The sequence below is a fragment of the Lepus europaeus genome, chromosome 10, assembly GCF_033115175.1.
Source record: "Lepus europaeus isolate LE1 chromosome 10, mLepTim1.pri, whole genome shotgun sequence".
NCBI lineage: Eukaryota > Metazoa > Chordata > Mammalia > Lagomorpha > Leporidae > Lepus > Lepus europaeus.
The window spans coordinates 122,875,627-122,895,941 of record NC_084836.1 but is presented as its reverse complement, the minus strand read 5'-3'; the positions used below and the strand labels follow the sequence as shown (position 1 = coordinate 122,895,941).

Sequence of the window (20,315 nt, the reverse complement as noted above, 5' to 3'; positions counted from 1 at the left end):
GGGTGCAGGCACTCCTCCAGCTACCCCAGCCTTGACTCTGCCCTGGCTCAGTGAGCCCTGCACGGAACAGACCTGGAGCCTGTCTCGGCACAAACTGAAACTCTGGGGCCACCTCTAACCTCCCGTGTCCACTTCGGACAGTGGACTTTTTATGGTAGAATTTCCACGCGGTTCTCCTTCGCCTTCATTTCTCTGCCAGGATTCTCCGTCTGCTTCTCCATTGTGGTCACCTATGCTGGCAAGACCCCCAACGTATCTGCAATACGTTCAGGTCCATTTAGGATTTCAACGTGGCCCCAGGGCATGATGCCCCGCACTCCTCAGATCTGACCTCTGTCATCCAGGCCTCTGTGCTGTCTGGGCTGCACCCCCAGTCACCCCCAGCACCCCTCGACCCCCAGGACGACCCCAGCTTGCATGCTGCAGGGGACGTGTGCTGGGCGGTGGAATTCTGCCGCCGGCCTGCTGACTTGCCCGAAACATCCGGGGATTCCTTTACTCAGCTCCTCCCTTAGGCCTCAGGCCTCCAGCTCTGCGCCCGTCTCCGTGGGAGCACCAGTGTCCTCGGAGGCCACTGCCACCAGGAGACTCCCCGGGTAGAAAGCTGATGATTAACTGTGGGTTCACCTGGGTGGCTCGCACCTTTCGGGGTGACACGCACCCTGTGTGCCGCTCAGCACCTCGAAATGCTCACCACACTCTGTCCAGTTTCGCGGGTGATTTTAGTGGCAGGGCAGCTGCCACCACTCTGTCACGGCTGCAGGCAGAAGGACCTCGAACCGACTCTAAGCACAGGGACGTCAGACAAACGCTGCCTTCAGACTCTGAGGGTCTGGGGGCAGACCCGCCTCCCACGCCCGGACACCGTACGTGACTCTGTTTCCTGAATGAGTGAGTGTGAGTTGGGGCGAGAGCAGAGTGGGAGGAGGGAGGCAGGACAGGGAGGGGAGGACATCTGGGCCTGATGCAGAAACACCGGAGAGGACAGGAGCTGAGCCCAGGGCCCGGGGCTGGAGCAGGTGTTCCGGCAGAGCCGACAACGCTGGCTTTGGCTCTGTTTGTTCAAGCGGGGCCTCTGCAGGGACACAAGGGCTGGAGAAAGGGACACGGGGGCTCCAGCCTCAGCGAGTGAGTGCTGCAGGCAGAGGCCGTGCACCTGGGGGCCAGCGTGTGGGAACGGGAGGGGGCGCTGTGCCTGTAGAGAACACACAGCAGCAGTGGAAAGGGCAGGGGCTCTGGGCCTCCCCACACAGGCAGGAGGTCCGGGTGCGGAGCCACTGGAGCAGCAGCCGGGAGGTCACTGCGTTCAGGGAGCCACGAGCAGACACAGGCCAGCAGCACAGGCAGGGGACTGCGTGTGCCTGCAGCAGGCGTCCCATGGGAAGAGAGGAGTCGCCATCAGCACTGCTCCCGAACCGCGCGGAGGGCAGGTGCTCCGGGCTGGTGGGCTTCCCCCAGGGAGGACATATCTTTGATGTGCACTTGACCTGCGGGCTCATGTGATGTGTTGGTACACACAAGGGGTCTATGAATGTCATGATGGTTGGGCTGGGTGATGGGCCTAGCAGCTAAGGCAGCGGCTAAGACACCTGCGTCCCATATCCGGGTATCTGGGTTCAATCCCCCACTCCAGCTCCTGACCCCAGCTTCCCGTCCACACAGGCCTGGGCGGCGGAGGTGATGGCCCAGGTAGTTACGTTCCTGCACCATGTGGGAGACGCAAACTGAGTTCCTGGTTCCTGGCTCTGGCCGGTCTCGGTCCTGCATTTGGAGAGTGAACCAGAGGACCAGGGAGCTTACGCCGACTTTCTTCAAGGAAAAATAAAGAAAAAACAGACTGTGGGGAATGCAGACTACAAAGAGCCATGTATGCATATACGTCCATGGATTTCGAAATTTTTTGAACCAGAATAAGCTTATCCATCTTTGAATTCCACATTTCTGCAAATGTTCTGAAGAGCCCTCATCATTCTGTGACCTCCCTTGCAGCGAGATCTCCATGACGGCACCCGTTTGCTCGCCACTGCCCAGCTCCTACTCCACGCCCCATTCTAGGACTGAATTAGACCCCTCCAGGCAGTCACACGGGGGTTAGGGCTTCACTGTGAATTCCACAGATCTGACACAGCCACCTTGAGCATCAAACAGGACCAGGTGGCCAGGGGCTTGGCGTGTGCTGTGACTGTTGGTGTGAGGTCCCTCTGTGCGGTTAAACTCGTGAACAAGTCAGGCACAGAGGAAAGGGACCACACACAGCAGTCACGGGTCACGCCAAGTACAACAGTCACAGGTCACGCCACAGCAGTCACGGGTCACACCAGGCACAGCAGTCACGGGTCATGCCAAGTACAACAGTCATGGGTCACGCCACGGCACAGCAGTCGCAGGTCACGCCAAGTACAACAGTCACGGGTCATGCCAGGCACAGCAGTCACAGGTCACGCCACGGCACAGCAGTCGCAGGTCACGCCACGGCATAGCAGTCGCAGGTCACGCCAAGCACAGCAGAGTCACAGGTCACGCCACGGCACAGCAGTCACAGGTCACGCCACGGCACAGCAGTCACAGGTCACACCAGGCACAGCAGTCACGGGTCACGCCAAGTACAACAGTCATGGGTCACGCCACGGCACAACAGTCACAGGTCACACCAAGCACAGCAGTCGCAGGTCACGCCACGGCACAACAGTCACAGGTCACGCCACAGCCAGCTGCACACCTGGCAGTGAGGAGCTCAAACTCGCCCACCAATAGCAGGAACAAGGCAGGGACGCCAGCCCTCGCCACTTCTATCCAACATGATGCTGGACATTTTACCGGAGCAACTGGACAAGAAAAAATAAACAAAAGGCGCCCAAACAGGAAAGGAAGAAGTGAAACTATCCCTTTTTGCTAATGATGTGACCCTATGTATAGAAAATCCTAAAAACTTCACCAAAATTCTTAGAACTCAGTAAAGTTTCAGGATATAAAATAATACACAAATCAACAGCATCTCTTTTTTACACTAGCAATCATATGAAAAACAAATTAAGAAATCAATCTCATCCAAAATAGCATCAAAAATAAAATACCTAGGAGTAAGTTTAACTAAAAGTACCTGTATACAGAAAGCTACAAAACACTGATGAAAGGGAGTTGGTGACACAAATCAATGGAAAGGTATCCCATGTTCATGGACTGGAAGAATGAAAACGAGGGGCCAGCGCTGTGGCATAGCAGGTAAAGCCGCTGCCTGCAGTGCCAGCATCCCATATGGGCACCGGTTTGAGACCCGGCTGCTCCACTTCCGATCCAGCTCTCTGCTATGGCCTGGGAAAGCAGAAAATGGTCCAAGTCCTTGGGCCCCTGCACCTGCGTGGGAGACCTGGAAGAAGCTCCTGGCTCCTGGCTTCGGATAAGTGCAGCTCTGTCTGTTGCAGCCAACTGGGGAGTGAACCAGCGGGTGGAAGATCTTTCTCTCTCTCTACCTCTCCTTCTCTATGTAACTCTGACTTTCAAATAAATAAATAAATCCTTATTAAAAAAATAAAAAAGATGATTGCAGTGTCCATGCTGTACTATGTAAGTGCATCTACAGACTCCATGAGAATCCGACTAAAATTTCAATGTCATGCTTCACAGAGACAGCAACAAAAAATCTAAACATTTGTAGGGGACCCAGTAGCGAAAACTCCCTTGAGAAAAAGCAGCTGAAGTTATCATAACAGTCTAATGTCAAAATCAGTGACGGAGGCTGTGACTGTTTGTGGCACAGCAGGTTAAGCTGCCGCTTGCATCGCCAGCATCCGAGTCCCAGCTGCTCCACTTTTTATCCAGCTCCCTGCCGAAGTGCCTGGGAAGGCAGCAGAACAGGGCCCAAGTGCTGGACCCTTGCCTCCCACGTGGGATGCGAGGGAGGAGTCCCCCGCTCCTGGCTTTGCCTGCTCTGTCCCCAGATGTTGCAGCCAATGCGGAGTGAACAATTGGATGGAAGATTTTTCTCTTTCTCTCTGCCTTTCAAATAAAATAAATAATCTGTTATAAAGCTAGAGGAATAAAACAGACACATTGAGCAATGGCACAAGAGAGAACACCCAGAGAGAAACCCATGCATTGGCAGTGAATTGATTTTCTATAAAGGTGCCAAGAACGCACAATCTCTTCACTGAGCACTTAGAGTGTTGGGGAATTGGATACCACATGCTGAAGAAAGAAAAGTGGACCTTATCTCACACCAGTCGCAAAAATCAATCCAACACGGCTCAGCGGCTCAAACGTGAGAGCTGACGCTGTACAAGCCGGGAGGAGAAACCTGGGGGAAAGCTCGGCCGCATCGTCTGGGCAGGGATTCCTTGGACGCTACCTCAAGAGCAAAGACTACAACAGCAAAACAAGCAAGTGGGATTGCATCCAACGTAAAAGGTTCCACACGGCAAAGAAACAGAGCGAAGCCAACCCAGAGAGCAGGGGGCAATGCTTCAAACTGCATACGAGGGGGTGACTTCTAAAACATGCAGGGAACTCAACTCAACAGCAATAAAACGAAGAACCGATATTTAAAATGGGGCAAGGACCTACCTCGAGATTTCTCAAAGTAAGATGTACACGTGACCGACAGATAACAGCTGCTCGTTATCATTCATCATCATGGAAACGCAATTAAAATGCAGTGAAATATCCCCTCACACCTATTACAGTGGCTCTCAATAAAAAGACAAGAGGGCCGGTGCTGGGGCAGCCGGCTAAGCCACCACTCATGACACCAGCATCCCACATGGGCACCAAACTGGTTCAAGTCCCAGCTGCTCCGCTTCTGATCCACCTCCCTGCCAATGAACCTGGAAACCCAGTGGGATTTGGCTCAAGTCCTTGGCCCCCTGCACCCACGTGGGAGACCTCAGATGAAGCTCCTGACTCCTGGCTTCAACCTGGCCCAGCCCTGGCAGTTGTGGCCATCTGGGGAGTGAACCAGTGGACTGAAGCGCTGGTGCTCTAATTGCCTTTCAAATAAATAAATAAATCTTAAAACACACACACACACACACACACAGAGAAAGAAAAACACTAACGAAGGCTGGCGAGGCCACGAAGAGAAGGCAAGCTGCAGGCGCTGCCGACGGGGACGCAGCTTCATCTCAAACGCAGACCCGAGGTTCTCAGAACAGTAAACAGAACCAGCACCTGCCCAGCGACCCCCGGGCTGCGGATACAACCAAAGGAGGTGAAATCCGTACACGCAGGACACGGCTGCAGTCCCGTGTCCACTGTGGACCAGCCGAGCATCCGCGGATGGGTGAGGTCACAGAGAACGGGGCAGGTGCACATGGTGGAGCATCACGGAGCCTTGGAGAAGCGGGAAGCTTCTCGCACACAGCACGCCCGGCCCGGACGCCGTTTGTTCCGTGAACTCAGCCAGGAAGGCAAACACCTGGCGTGGGCTCTCCAGAGTGGGACTGGGGGCGTGGACACCGGAGCAGCAGTCAGCAGGCAGGCGGGCAGGCAGGCAGGGGAGACGGAGGGCCGTGCGTCTGCCCGTAACAGCGCAGCGTGTGCCTGCATGTGCGTGCTCTGTGCATATGCAGGTCTGAGTCGCTCCAGGAGTCCCCTCACACGTGTGATGTCACCACAGCGTGGATGCGGGTGGACGGGCGTGTTAGTGTTACTGCGGCACTCCACGATGCCGCACGGGGCCAGAACCACAAGACAGGCGACTCTGCTGACCCAAAGCCTGGGAAGTGCGATCCTCAGTGCTGTGCGCAAGTCAGGATCACTCGGGGCACGAGGTTCTCCAGGGAAACAGAGGCCAAAGGACGAGTGTACACACCACTCACCCCACACGCGTGTGGATACAGTGCACCCACAGTGTACACACACAGCAGAGCACACACATGCATGTACACACGAATGTGTCTACAACACATACACACATACCAATGCAAACCACGCATGTATACAATGCACATACACATATCCATGCGTATGTACACACACAGCACAGAGTACACACACATACAATACATGAGTGTCTACAATGCACACACATGTATACATGCATACGAACATGTGCACAGCAAGGATACAGATGCATGTGCACATGAGTGTCTGTAATACATACACACATACTCAACATGCGTATGCAATACACACATGTATACATGTACAGACATGTACACAAGCACATGGCACATATATGCATACATACGTGTGTCTGCAATGTACATACACTTGACACATATGTATATACAACATGCACGTACACATGCATATGCACATGTACATACACATAGTACAGGGTACATACACGTGCACATGTGTGTCTACAATGTACACAAACTCAACACACACCTATATACAATGTACACACATGTATACATGCATACGCACATGTACAAACACACCACACTGCATATACAATGCACACACGTGCATGCACACAACCACATGTGTGTATACAATGCATACAGTACACACACACATGTACAGGTATGTACGCATGTACATGTGTGCAGTATCCCGTGGGTGTATGCAGAGGTTCATCCCAGGGACTCGCGGGATCAAGAGAGCAGACAAGTCCGAGACGCGCGCGGAGCCAGCGCTGGAGCCTGGGCCGGAGTCGGTGCTGCAGCCCTGAGGCCGCTTTTTCCTTTGCGAGGCCTCGGGTTCCGTCTGAAGGCCTTCACCTGAAGAGGGCCCAGAGCCCAGCCAGCTGGACAGCGAGCCTGACCTCACACACGTGGGGATGGCACCGGGGTCAAGGCCCCAGGGAGGCGGCGCGGATCCTCCGAGCTGGGACATGCGTGAGTGCTCTCTCCATCTGGAAATCACCTCTGCGGTGGCCCTGCCCCCACATCTGCTGTGGGGGCTCCCGAGGGCCAGGATCCAGGCCTGTCTCTGTTTACAGCACCTAGCAGAGGCCTGGCACCCACAAGGCACTCGGCAGAGCTGCGTGGAGGGGGGGGGGGCACAGAGGCCTGGCTTCAAAGCGAGCAAGCCCCTTCTCTCCTCCTGGCCTCGGCCTCAGCCGCCCCAGGGCCCCCAAGAGCACCTGTCAGGTCAGCGGATCCTGGGGCTGAGGTGACAGAACGTGTGAAAAGTGCTCACCATGGTGTCTGGCAGCCGGGAGCCCAGTGCTCACCAGGCCCAACCAGGCTCACCAGGCCCAACCAGAGAGCCAGCTCAGCAGGACAAACCTGAGAGTCTCTCCACTGCCACCTGCTGTCCACAGGGGGAATGGCTGGGAATCCCCAGTCTCAGATCCCTGAGCCCTAGGCTTCCAGGACAGGCAGGGACCGGCCTCTGTTCCCTGAATCCACCACGGTGACAACGACAGGTGTGTCCTCCCCTCGCCCCACGGGTGCTGCTCCCTGCGAAGGACTTTCCCACGTGCCCAGCCCTGCACTGGGACGCAAAGACCCCAACCCATCCCTCTGCACAAGACGTCCCCGGGAGAGGACCCAGCCCCCAGGGCCGGCACCCAGGGCCCCAGTGAGGAGCCCTCGGCCACGCCGAAGACAGGGCAAGGACAGGCACGCGCCACAAGCTCCGAGCTCCGCACGTGTGCGACTGGAGCTGAGGAGGAAGCGACGGTACCGTCCACGCGCGAGCTGTCATTTACGGTGGAGCTGTGATTAGCCATCCTGACAGGCACACAGCCGGCTGCCGGTCCCACTGGGTGAGACAACCGCTCGCGGGTTCTTCCTTCCTCTTGGTATAGACGATGGCTGTGTGTGTGTGTGTGTGTGTGTGAGAGAGAGAGAGAGAGAGAGAGAGAAAGTGAGAGAACGAGAGAGCGAGAGAGCGAGAGTGAGAGAGAGCGAGAGCGAGTGAGAGAGCACTTATTTTCACAAAGACCAAGACAGGATCTTTTCCTCGGCCCCAGCGCGTCCCGGGTGCCCTGCCCCTCCGGTCGCCCCCACAATGGCCGCTGCTGACTTGGGGCATAAGCGAGGTCCCCGAGTCCTCGGACGGCCGCTCAGCACACTCCCACTTTACTGTCCAGGTAACCAATGGGGAACTCACACGACACCGCTTCCCAGCCATGGCCAATTCTTTCCTTGGGGACAGCGGGGGGTGGGGCAGTACTGGCACTGGTAGGAAGGGCCTGGGGTGCTGCTCAGCTCACGGGGGTGCAGGGAAGTCCCCCACAGCAGGTGACTAACTACCTGGCCTCAAAGGTTCCTCGCAGCGGCTTGAGGAACCACACAGCACCAGCCCGTGCTGCCTACGCCCCGGAAGCAGCACTGCGGAACAGGGAGCCCACGCACGCACAGCACGCACGGTTCTCTGGGGAGCGCATCTTTCTGTGGCCACGGCAGTAATGGGCGAAGCGTGGGTCTTCCCTGCCTCTCCCCAGGTCGGCCTGATGAGCACAGCCCCACGCCGCTCCCCAGGGCAAGACACAGCCTAACGCGGCCCCCCTGTCAACCGGGGCTGCTCTGAGCTTGGGTTTTTCCCTGACCTCTGACCTTCAGCGACATCACAGACAGAGGAGTCTAGGGATCCACACCCAGAGCGTCTCTGGGCCGACTTCGGCGGCCAGCGCTGAGCAAGCCGGGACGCCGTTACCCCGGGGCTGCTCCCACCTCTGCCGACCAACGAGCCCGGCTCACGCACTGCTCACCGCTAAGCCGGCCCAGGGCCGAGGGAAAACAGACTCAGACGTACCACGGGGCTGACGAGCAGCAGGAGCGGGGCGGGGGGACTCAGCCGGGAGCTGGGGGCAGGGAACCGGGACAGCTCCGCCCCAACCCAGCCCTGCACCTCCAAGTGCCGTGTCCGGGGCAGGGCATCGGGACACTCACGAAAGGAGGCTGGGACTCCTGCAGGCTAAAGGTCACCCTGGGCTCCAGGTCTGGAAGGTTCCACGGTCTGGAATCCTTGATTTCACACGAGGCGGCGGCGGCGTGGATGACAGGGCCACCAGGTGAGCCCTGTTAGGCCAGGCCCTTCTCTGGCCAGAGACAACCCGACTACAGATGCCGTCATCATGTGGGGCTACAGACACCTGCCCAGGGTGAGCCACAGTCAGCAGGGCCAGGGGACACTCCACCTGCCTGGGACAGCTGGTCCCAGCAAAGCCCCCCACAGGCCTTCCAGGAACGTCCCCCCCATGTTCAATGCGAAGATCTGTCAGTCTGGCCCGCCACACGGAGTCCTGAGAATGGAGCCCGCCTGTCCTGCTGCTTGGCGAGCAGCCAGCACAGTCAGGTCCGACCCCCGGCACATTCGGACACGGAGCAGGTGGGCCCGGCTATGGGACACCAGGGCTCTCAGTCAATTCCTGGTCGGCCAAGGCTGACGCAGGCCCTCTGCACAGCACGGCAAAGTTCTCGGGGGTCAGCCGAGGGCGTGCCGTGACCCCCTGCGGTGAGATGCCCGCCTCCTCGCTGTTTCCTCTCCTTCCCAGGGTGGTGGGGACGACAGCACGAATGCTCGCGGGCACGAGACAGACCAGCTGTGAGCGACCTACCCCTCTGAACCCCAACACAAGCTTGCTTGACCCCACTTTACAGGTGGCATAGCTGAGGCACGGAGAGGCGGAGCTAGGAAAGGATGCTCTGAGACAGGTGGAGTGGCCAAGGGACTCAACGCTGGGCCAAATGTTTGTCTCCCCCACAATCCAAGGGTGGAACCTGACCCTCAGCATGATGGCGCTGGAGGGTAGAGCCTGGGAATTGACCAGAGAGCTCTCTCGCCCCTTCCCTGATGTGAGGACACAGCAAGAAGACGGACAGCCATGAACCAGGAAGCAGGACCTCACCAGACTCCAAACCAGCTAGAACCTTGAACCTGGGACTTGCAGCCCCTGGAACCGCGAGACGGCCGTCTGCACTGTGGATAAGACACCGCCTGGGGCACTTTGTTACAGCAGCACAGCCTTGAACTCAGGGCTGCCCCAGGCCAGCAGCACGTGACCGAGATGCCCGAGTGTCCTGCTCCTGGGCGCTCGTGGTCGTGAGTACCTGGGACAGAAAGGACTGGACACAGGGACAGGCCGTGCAGGCGGCCGCGAGGGCTCGGGAAAGTTCGCTTTCTCAGGTAAGCAACTGCCCTCCGGGTCCCGCCTCCCAGAGAAGCCCCCTGCCCCTGCTCCCCACCTCACGCACATGCTGTGAGATGAACACACACACATATGCACACACGTGCACACACACACACGTGATCGTTCCAACAGGCACGCACACGCTGTGAGATGGACACACACAGTCTGTGACACAGGAGCACCCTGCCCAATCTCAGGCTCCCATGAAGGCCAGTGCACCCATCACCCCACCCCCAGGAGACGGTGGGTCTCCCGGCAGTGCCCGAAGCAGGCCCACCTCCGAGGGACCCCGGCCGTGTCCAGAAATCCACTTCTAATGTAGATGATGAACAGTGCTCACTGGTGGAGAAACCGGCCTGACAAGTGTTCGACAACAAACGTTTCCCCGGAACGGCCACGGGGGACAAGACGGTGCCTGCCGGGGCCCCGTGCCCAGCACACCCGTGCGGTGTGCGTGTGCGTGTGGACGGGCGGCTCCCTGCGGTGGCTGTGGTTTGTGATTAGGGGCAGGCACCTGGCACGGCAGCGAAGAGGCCACTCGGGACGCCCCAGTCCCATCCTGCAGTGCCCAGCTTTGCGTCCCGGGTCCCATTTCAGCTTCCCACAACCGTGCACTGCGGAAGGCAGCAGGGGCAGCTCAGAGTGGGGGTCTCCTGCCACCCCTCGTGGGAGACCGAACGGAGCTCCTGCATCCGGTGTGACCTGGTGCGGTCCCAGCTGTTGCGGGCATCTGGGGAGTGACAGCGCATGGAGAACTGTCTCTGTGTGTCTCTGCCTCTCAAATGAAAATAGAAACTGGCTTCATCTTTCCTGCTTCCACACCAGAGATCGAAGTTAGTGCAATGGCCAAGACGGTGGGAGTGGATGGAACGTAACACAGGGCAGAGAAGCCGTCACAGCGCATCGTGGCACCCTCCCAGGTGGGCCGGGGGACGCTGCTGGGCCCGCCCCGCTGTGCAGAAGCCCCCACCCCAAAGCAACATTAAGTGCCTTTCCTAGAACCCACAGAGGCTTCTCCCCCAAGATTTCATCCCAGATTCCTGACTGCGGGAGCCCAGACACACCGAGGGTGTGAGCAAAGCACCGGCTTGGTCTCAGGGCCTCTGCACCCCAGAGCAGGTCCCTGGGACGAGCGCCCGGGCTCACTTTGAAAACAGCAGGACGCCAGACCCCAGGTACATCGGACCCACGCTCGACGCGGGGCCCCGTAGGAAAGGCAGCGCCCTCCCCCGACCCGGGACCGCGGAGGACGGAGCACAGTGTGGCCCACAGCATGGCAGGGCAGCAAGCACGGGCCGGGTGCAGGGCAGCAGAGTTTCCCGAACGAGCTGCCCCTGCCCCTGCCCAGCCAGACCACGGCTCATCCCTGGTGCCGGAGGGACACCAGGTTTCCAGAACATTCTCAAGGGAGGCTTGAGTCTGAACCACACCGCAGGGGAACCAGTAGAGGAGAGAAAGGGGGAATGGTCCCGACACGGCCAGGGCCTCCTGCGGGCACGAGGGCACCTGGGGCTGGCCCTGTAGGCACCAGCTCCTGTATGCCCCTGTGGTCCATTCACTTGATGGCCACTGTGGCTTTGCACCCACAGCTGCAGACAGGGCTCCTGGCCTCATGCAGCCACACACACAGCAGAGGGCACAGGCTGGGGAGTGCAGGGCACGGGGAAGAAGGGGCAGGGCGATCCCCAGTGGGCTGGGCAGGTGAAGAACAGTGAGGAGCCCAGCCAGAGGACAGGCAGGCCATGTGGTCCACGGTCCCTGGGAGGATGTGGAGTTCAACCCCTCGGGGAGCCACAGGAGGGACGTGAGCAAGGGTGACAGTGCCAGGTTTACACTGGACCTCGGTCCTGTAGCCAGTCCATGGAGACCCGACTAGAAAGGGGTGATGCTGGTGGCAGGGAGACCACCAGGAGGCCATACGCACACAGGAGGTGGAGGTTCAATGAGCAGAGAAGTGGTCAGACCCTGGGTGTGTCCCCAGGAGGCGCAACAGGACTCCAGGTCATCGGGGTGTAGCGAGAAGCCGAGTGGGCCCAGGGCGGCTTCCCCATGGGGAGCTAGGAGGACGGCGAGGTCTCGGTGTAGGGGCAGAGCTCAGGGCCCCGTGGGCGGAGTGAGCAGAGATGCCTGGGAGCTCAGGGAGGCCTCGGCGGGGTGGGGGGGGGCACTCATCAGGCAGCACAGGGTGCTTGAGGCCCAAGTCCAGCTGTGGGCACTGGGCGGAGGATGGGGTACATGGACACACACGGTCCCTCGTACAGACAACGTTAGCAGTTCACGGAAAGGGGGGAGCCCAACAGCAGGCTGGTAATGACCAGAATTCATATGGAACTGCAGGCATGTCCCAAGCTAGGAAGTTCACACAGTGCGGTCACGGAGGCCAACACAATGTTTAATCTGAGCAAGGAGCCAATGGAGGCAGCGACAGGTGTGGCCCCCGGCAGGCTCCTTCCCACGGCACCTGTGTGTTGGGTGGTGGTGATCTGGCCCAGCTGCCAACAGCTCCAGGGCTGGGATGGGATGGGAGCAAAGGGCCCAGGCATGAATCTGGCTCCACGAGGAGGAAGGAGTTACCCGTCAGGAGCAAAGAGCAGCCCCTGTGCGATTTGCCCGGGTCCAGGTGCCTGGGGCAAAGGTGCCCTTGATCTTAGCAGACGTAATGAAAGATCTTGCAATGACATCGCCCTGGCTTACACAGCGCACTCAAAAGCCAACGCCCAGAAAACTACAGAAAGAGACGCCACCGAGAAGGCCACAGGGAGATGGTGGCAGAGACGGGAGTGAGGCACCCACAAGTCATGGAAGGCTGCAGCCACCAGAAGCTGGAAGAGGCCAGGCAGCGTCCTCTTCCAGAGCCCTCAGGGATGCCCGCTCCTAGCGACACCTTGAACTTGGACGTCAGCTTCCAGGACCAAGAGAATACAAACTCTGCTGCTATGGGCCACCAAGTCGGTGGTCACTCAGTACAGCAGCCATCAGAGGCTAACCCAGGTGGCCAAAGACACAGAAGCCTGAGGCAGGGGGAGGTGTCTCCTTGCTGGGTGCTGAGCCCACAGGGAGAGGCCCCGGCAGAGGGCGCCGCGGCGGGAACAGAGTTGGGAGAGAGGCGCTGGGACACCTCCGACACAGGCCCCGTCTCAGCAGTGTTTCGGGGCAGCTCCGGGCCAGCTCCCGATGAGCGAAGCTCACAGGCCCCTTCCTGTGTTTCTCTACAGGGATGATGTGAGAGGCAGGTGTCTGGCCACCCGCGTCCCCCAGTACAGCGCCTGCGCTCTGGCTCCCGACTCCCGCATCCCGCTGATGCAGACCCTGGCACACGGCAGTGACCGCCCACGTTGCTGGGTCCCTGAAACACACAGGGGAGACCTAGACCGAGTTCCTGGTTCCTGGCTTCAGCCCAACCCTGTCCCAGCTGCTGCAGGCACTTGGGGGGAGCGAGCCAGCAGACAGAGGCTCGCTCTGTATGTCTCCCCCTCTCCTGTCTGTCTCTCGTTGTCTGCCTCTCAAGGAAAAGGAACTTTAAAGGAATTACATCGGACCTCTAGTGCCAGTGGCTAAGGCATCCTACCCAGACAGCTCAACCCACCCCAGATAAAAGCCGCACCCTGAAGCGATGCCCTCATTCCACCCCGGGGCCCGATGAGGCCAGCGCGTGCGCCCGCCGGCTCGCCCTCGGCCAGGACCTTCACCAAGAGCTGACATGGCTCAATCTGTCTGATCCCCAGGAGGTCTGGCACCTCGGCAGGGAGCTGTGTAGCTGGCAGCCTGGCACCCCCTCTGTGCCTCGATGTCCCCATCTGTGGCTCAAGGATCACGGTGACACCACAATAAAATGCTCCTCACAACAAATGCAGACCAGTGCCCAGGACACGAGAAACCTCCAATAAAGGGAGGTGACCCCTGTCACCTTCAGTGTCCAGGGTCCCCAGGGGGCTAGGGACTCCTATACAGCCTCACGCCAGACAGGGGCCACAGTCTATACAGAAGTTCTCAACTGGGCCACTTCTGCAGGGTCTGGAGCTGGGGGTGCCATTGGCATCCAGTGGGCAGAGGTCAGGGAGGCTGTTCAACGCCCCCAAATGCCCAGGGCAGCCCCCCCCAACCGCCCAGCAGAGTCCCCTGGCCCCAGATGTCACCAGAGCTGAGGCTGAGGGGCCTCACCCAGCACTCTCAGCTGTGCCCACGGCCCCGTCCTGCAGGAGGCTGTGGGCCTTCAAGGGAGAGGGTTGCACAGCCAGGCAGGTTCGGGAAACACCGCAGACCCCAGTCTCCGCCGAGACATCGGCACCTTTCGGCCAACGACCGGCTCCACTGTCAACATCAGCCTCGTCCAAGCGCTTTGGACACAGCCCCTCCCCTGCGGCTCACACACTCATTAAGGCTGCACTAGACCTGTGGGAAGGCTCAGAGGGTGCAAGACCGTGGGGGTGTGGACTCCAGCGCTGCTGCGTGGTCCACGTGGACCTGGCAGCCACCACCCACGTCGCCTCACTTCCAGCCAGGACCAGCCTCACCTGCCCCCTCTCCCCACTACCCCCAGTACGTCAGGCCCCTGAGCCTCCACCAGGAGCTCTGCCCACACCCAAGAAGCCTCCACGAGATGTCTCCAGGAAGAAGAGAGGCCCACTCAGCTCGTCGCCCACCCACGTCCATGCTGACCCTCCTGGGAGAGGCACAGCCTCCCCCGGGGAAGCAAGCCAGCTCCAGAATCCCACTCCCTGGGCCCCTACTCCTGAGCCCAAGCCCCCAAGGGCAGCACCAAGTCAGCCCTCTGGCCCTGAGCACACGTGGGCAGAAGCTGGACCTGCAGGAACCCTGGGGATGTCTGGCCCCTGGCAAACCCGGCTCCCGCCATTTCTGAGTTGGCCATTTGGGACGGAGCAATCAGGTCCTCCCTCTCCTCCTTCCAGCTCACCTCATCTGCCCGTCAGGACCCTTGGCTGCAGCCCCCAGACCTCAGACACCTGTCCATCACCCCACCCGCGGCCAGGGCACCCTCCGGGGCCACCCTCGGGCCCCTCCTACATCCAGCAGTGCTGGCTGCACGCCCTCCTCCCAGGCTCCTGTCCAGAGAATGCGCGGCTCGCCCCGGCTCATCCAGGCGCAGGCCCGACACAGACCCGTGTCCCCACCCCCGGGAACGCGGTGCCTCTGGGGGTCCCCAGGCCGCCCTCACCAGAGATGACGGAGTCATTCAGGACCTCCTCGTCCTGATACAGAAGCAAGTCGTCGTCCAGCTCGGAGTCCAGGATCAGGTTCTCCTTGTTCTCCTCCGACTCCGCGGCGGCCGCCCGCTTGTTCTCCGAGGCGCCGTCGGAGCTCCAGGCCTCGTCCCGCTCCTTGCCTCGCTCCACACTGGATGTCCGGGACAGGCGGACGTCCGTGCGCTTCTTCGGGGACCCTCGGCCTTCCCTTCCCTGAAAACTGTACGGGAGAGCTCGGGTTACAACACGGCCCTGACCCCGAAGCCCGGCCGAGCCAGCGAGGGGCTCAGGGAGCGCTCGGGTTATAACACGGGCCCCCCAACCCAGAAGCCCGGCTGAGCCAGCGAGGGGTTCAGGGTTATAACACAGGCCCCCAACCCTGAAGCCCGGCCGAGCCAGCGAGGGACTCAGGGTTATAACACAGGCCCCCGACCCCGAAGCCCGGCCGAGCCAGCGAGGGGCTCAGGGAGCGCTCGGGTTATAACACAGGGCCCCCCAACCCCGAAGCCCGGCCGAGCCAGCGAGGGGCTCAGGGAGCGCTCGGGTTATAACACAGGCCCCCGACCCAGAAGCCCGGCCGAGCCAGCGAGGGGCTCAGGGAGAGCTTGGGTTATAACACAGGGCGCCCAACCCCGAAGCCCGGCCGAGCCAGCGAGGGGCTCAGGGTTATAACACAGGCCCCTGACCCCGAAGCCCGGCCGAGCCAGCGAGGGGCTCAGGGTTATAACACAGGCCCCTGACCCCGAAGCCCGGCCGAGCCAGCGAGGGGCTCAGGGTTATAACACAGGCCCCTGACCCCGAAGCCCGGCCGAGCCAGCGAGGGGCTCAGGGAGAGCTCGGGTTATAACACAGGGCGCCCAACCCAGAAGCCCGGCCGAGCCAGCGAGGGGCTCAGGGAGAGCTTGGGTTATAACACAGGCCCCTGACCCCAAAGTCTGGCCGAGCCAGCGAGGGGTTCAGGGAGAGCGCTCGGGTTACAACACAGGCCCCTGACCCCGAAGCCCGGCCGAGCCAGCGAGGGGCTCAGGGTTATAACACAGGCCCCCAACCCCGAAGCCCGGCCGAGCCAGCGAGGGGCTCAGGGAGCGCTCGGGTTATAACACGGGCCCCCCAACCCAGAAGCCCGGCCGAGCCAGCGAGGGGCTCAGGGAGAGCACTCAGGTTACAACACAGGCCCTTGACCCCAAAGCCCAGCCGAGCCAGCGAGGGGCTCAGGATGGACGCTGCCGAGGTGGCGCCGAGGCCGAGGGCCTCAGGGCTTCTGTCCTGGACGCCCCAGGCAGGGCGCGCCTGCCACAGCACAGGGCTGCACGTCCTCGCTGACGCCGTTTGCAAAAGCCCGGGTCTTGTGGGTAACAGATGCCGCCAAGACGCAGCTCACAGATGCACAGAACCAAGAAAGGTGCGTGGTTTGTCCACATTCATCAAACTGTGTGCGCGTCCCGCTGCCGACTGCATCCAACAACTCGGCACGAGGGCTCCCATCTAAGAGGCCGCTGCGGGTGCGGCTTCCTCGTGCCCCTGTCCAGGGACTGAGGCCTCCCAAGCCCAGGGCAGCGTGGAGCAGCTGCTTCTGTCCCCCCGGTGCCCCCTCCCTGCCCCACAACTTGGGGCGCCAGCTCCCCGGTGCACATCCCCCGCTCACCCCCTCTGGAGGCCAGCCATGTACTGTGCACAACGTGAAATCAGGGGCCCGCGTCCACACTGATGGGGAGGGTCAGGGTGGTGACCGCCCACGGCCCGGGCAGCCACACGGGCCGCCCGTCATAGGAGTTCTGGCTGTAGGGTCTCCCAGCGGGGCAGTGCCTCACCTGTCCTGGCGGTGCTTGGTGGCCAGCGCCCTGTGCAACTCCTCAATGACGCGGCTTGGGGGCAGCGGTCGGTGGACGGCGGTGAGGTGCGGAGACCCGGTGGGCGTGGAGAGCTGCCCTCGGAGGGGAGGCTCAGCGCCCTTCGTGCCTGGGCCTTGGAAGAGCACAGCTTGGCCTGGGGTGTGAAACATGAGGACGTCATTCTTCATGAGGGACAAAGCACCTGGCTGAGGCCGGAGTGGGGGGCAGAGAGGACGGCTTTCCCGGACCCCACCAGCCAGCCCGACAGCCATGGAGACAGGAGCGGGCCCCTGCTCCCACACTAGAGACCGCAGCCGAACAAGGCGAGGCCCACCCTCCGCCCTCAGCGAACACAAGCCCAGCGCAGGTTGAGGAGCTGGGAGCTGCAGAAACCACGACTCTGTCTCACACACTGGGCCTCTGGTCTCAGCCTGCTCCTAACCAGAACGCAAGCCCTCGGGCAAGCACGTAGCCTTGAGGCCAGTGTCCACGGCCATGAACAGGGCCACGAGCCCCCTACAGTCCACCCATAGGAGCTGAGCAGCTGGTTTGGGGCTACACCCTCAGGGGTTCACACGCTCTCCCCCACCGAGACACATCTCAGCAGGCTCCAGCTGGGCCACTAGAGACGAGTCAACTCCTTTAACTTCAACAGCGGCAAAGTGGATCTAACCACCCACTCCCTGAACTCCAGGATCCACAGAGGGGCCGCAGAGTGCAGGACGGACTGCAGGTGGAGGGAAGCAGCTCCTTGCTGAACTCCTGTCCTGGGCCTGCCCAGTGTCCCAGTCAGTCACACGGGCAAAGGGTGAAAGCGGCTCAGAGCGGGTGCCCCATCCAGACCGGCTCTTGAGTGGACAGAGGAAGGGAGGTGGACAGAGGTGGCCCCGAGGGGAGAGGGATACACACAACTCACCTGTGCCGGGTTTTGCGGTCTTGGAGCCAGCCTTGGGAGGCGGAGTGGGCAGCCGTGGGGGGCTGGGGAGTTGGCCCATGGCTCTCTCTGGGGGTCTGGGAGGACTGTCCAGGGGGTCAGACCCAGCTAAGGCTTGAGAGAACTCAGCGGCGGTGGGCAGGGGGCTGCCGGCGTCTGCTTCGTCACTGCTAGACGCAGATGGCATCGTGGCTGGTTCAAAGGCAAGAGAGAGAGAGGGGAGAAAACACGTTTGTGGTGGCTGTGGGGGATGAGCAAGTAAAGCAAGGGGTACGAGAACGTGGGGTCAACGGGAAACGAAACACAGGGGTCCCCCTACATAGGGACCCAACCTCCATGAGGCACGCAGGGTCCCAGCACACAGGGACCCAATGTCCGTGAGGTCAGCACACAGGTCCCAGGTCACAGGGACCCGACCTCCATGAGGTCAGCACGCAGAGTCCCAGGACATGGGGACCCAATGTCCATGAGGTCAGCACCAGGGTCCCAGGACACGGGGACCCAATATCCACGAGGTCAGCACGCAGGGTCCCAGGACATGGGGACCCAACGTCCAGGAGGTCAGCACCAGGGTCCCAGGACATGGGGACCCAATATCCACGGGGTCAGCATGCAGGGTCCCAGGACACGGGGACCCAACATCCATGAGGTCAGCATGCAGGGTCCCTCTAAATAGGTACTGGAGCTCCCTGAGGTCAGCTACCAGCAGAACCATCAAAAGGGGTGGGGAGGGCATTTTAAGAGCACTGATGACCCCCCTCCCCCTATACAACAGGTGTGTGCCAAGCTCCCACCTCACCTGGGAGTGTGGGATTCCAGGGGAGGACAAGGTGTGGAGTCAGACACGGCCAGGCTCAGGTAGCCTCGCTATTGCCAGCCAGGCTCCCTGTGCACCCGCTCACACTGCACGGCCCTGCACGGACATCGCCTCGCACAGCGTTAATTCAAGGCTCAGATGGGCAGTGGCAACCAGATGTGTGCCTGGCACATCACAGACGCTATTCAGCACTAGGGTCTATGTGTCTGGGTTTCAGGCACTGCCCAGGTGAACGGGGGAAAGGGGCAAGGGGTTGGACTTTGAGAAAGGATGAGCCCCACCCCTCTCCCTCACCGCCTTGAGCACCTCCACCCCTGCTCTCTCCCAGCCCATCAGCTCTCTCTGCCTCCTCAGGCCTCTGCCCTGCACAGCTTCCACCCCTCCCACAGCAGTCTCTCCAAAACCCCGAGCCCTCAACCTGGCTTCCTTGTCATTCAACTCTGGGAAAACCCCACCTAGGATGAAGCCACTGCCCACCTACCCTGCCAAGTGCCACAGGATGAAGACGGGGCACAGAAGACACCACGGAGACATCCCAGATGCCACCATCCAGGCTGGCCTCTTCTGCTAGCAACTGCTTCAAGCCCCTCCCTGACCCCCGGCTTCTCGCCTCTTGCCTCGGTCCCACTACGCGGCTTCACCTCCAGCTTTGCAGGGGGACCCGAGGCCATCAGAAGCGCTCCCTGAAGGTTCCCAGCTCTGGCACAAACCTGCTGTGCCCAGCACCTCCCCGCCTCCTGCCCTGACCCGAGATGGCAGTCTCCCCTGGGGCCCCACCCTCCCCAGCCTCTCGGGCACTCCCCGGTGCCACGCCCCGAGGAAGGCGTGTGGCCACATCGTCTTGTTTCATTCCTACAACTGTGTCACAGGGGAGACACTGCCCTCTCGCTGGCATGTCTCGGGCAGCAGAGTGGTGAAGTCTGTCTGGGTTTCTAGGTCAGCCCATGTGGGATTCACTGCTCTGTCAGGGGAGGGTTTCAGGGCTCCAGCTCAGCCGGCGCTGTCCATGGTGCTGAAGCAGGAGGTGGGGAAGGCGGATCCCTGTCCCCCGACTGCTTTAGATGCACACATGCCCCACGCACCCCAGCAGCTGCCACTAGTTTTTGTTCTTTACCAGACTGTCCAGATCTTCCCTGTGGGCCCGGGAGTCTGGACAAGGGGGCAGCGTTTGAACTGGGCTGCTCAGGTCTGTATGGAGGCGTCACAGAGGGCAGGGTCGCCAGGGAGACGGCAACATGGGGTGAGGGTCCTCACTCCTGGGTCAGCCACGCAGGCGCACTTGAACCTGTCCTCTGGGTCAGCTGTCCTCCTAGCAGTTCACCAGCAAAGCACTGGTTCAGGCCCCTCCCACAGCCTGATGAGTTACTGACGGATGGGCCCCAGAAACACAATCCTCTCTGCCCAGAGGTCAAATGGGCAAGACAGAACCCGCCCAAACCCAACGCCCGAGTCCCAGGACAAACTCCCAGTCTTCCCACCTCTCAAGCACCTGTCTGCTGATCCA

The 20,315-nt window shown here is 60.6% G+C and overlaps 1 protein-coding gene across 1 annotated transcript in view; it reads right to left on the bottom strand.

Annotated features, from left to right (window-relative positions):
• Positions 1–20,315, bottom strand: part of PHACTR3 (phosphatase and actin regulator 3) — a 208,767-nt gene that overhangs the window by 58,985 nt on the left and 129,467 nt on the right. Inside the window, exons 5-7 of the mRNA XM_062202414.1 lie at positions 17,977–18,186; positions 17,040–17,214; positions 15,201–15,448 (exon numbers count right to left, since the gene is read on the bottom strand). Of these exons, the coding sequence (XP_062058398.1) occupies positions 15,201–15,448; positions 17,040–17,214; positions 17,977–18,186 (633 nt within the window). The remainder of the gene's footprint in view (positions 1–15,200; positions 15,449–17,039; positions 17,215–17,976; positions 18,187–20,315) is intronic.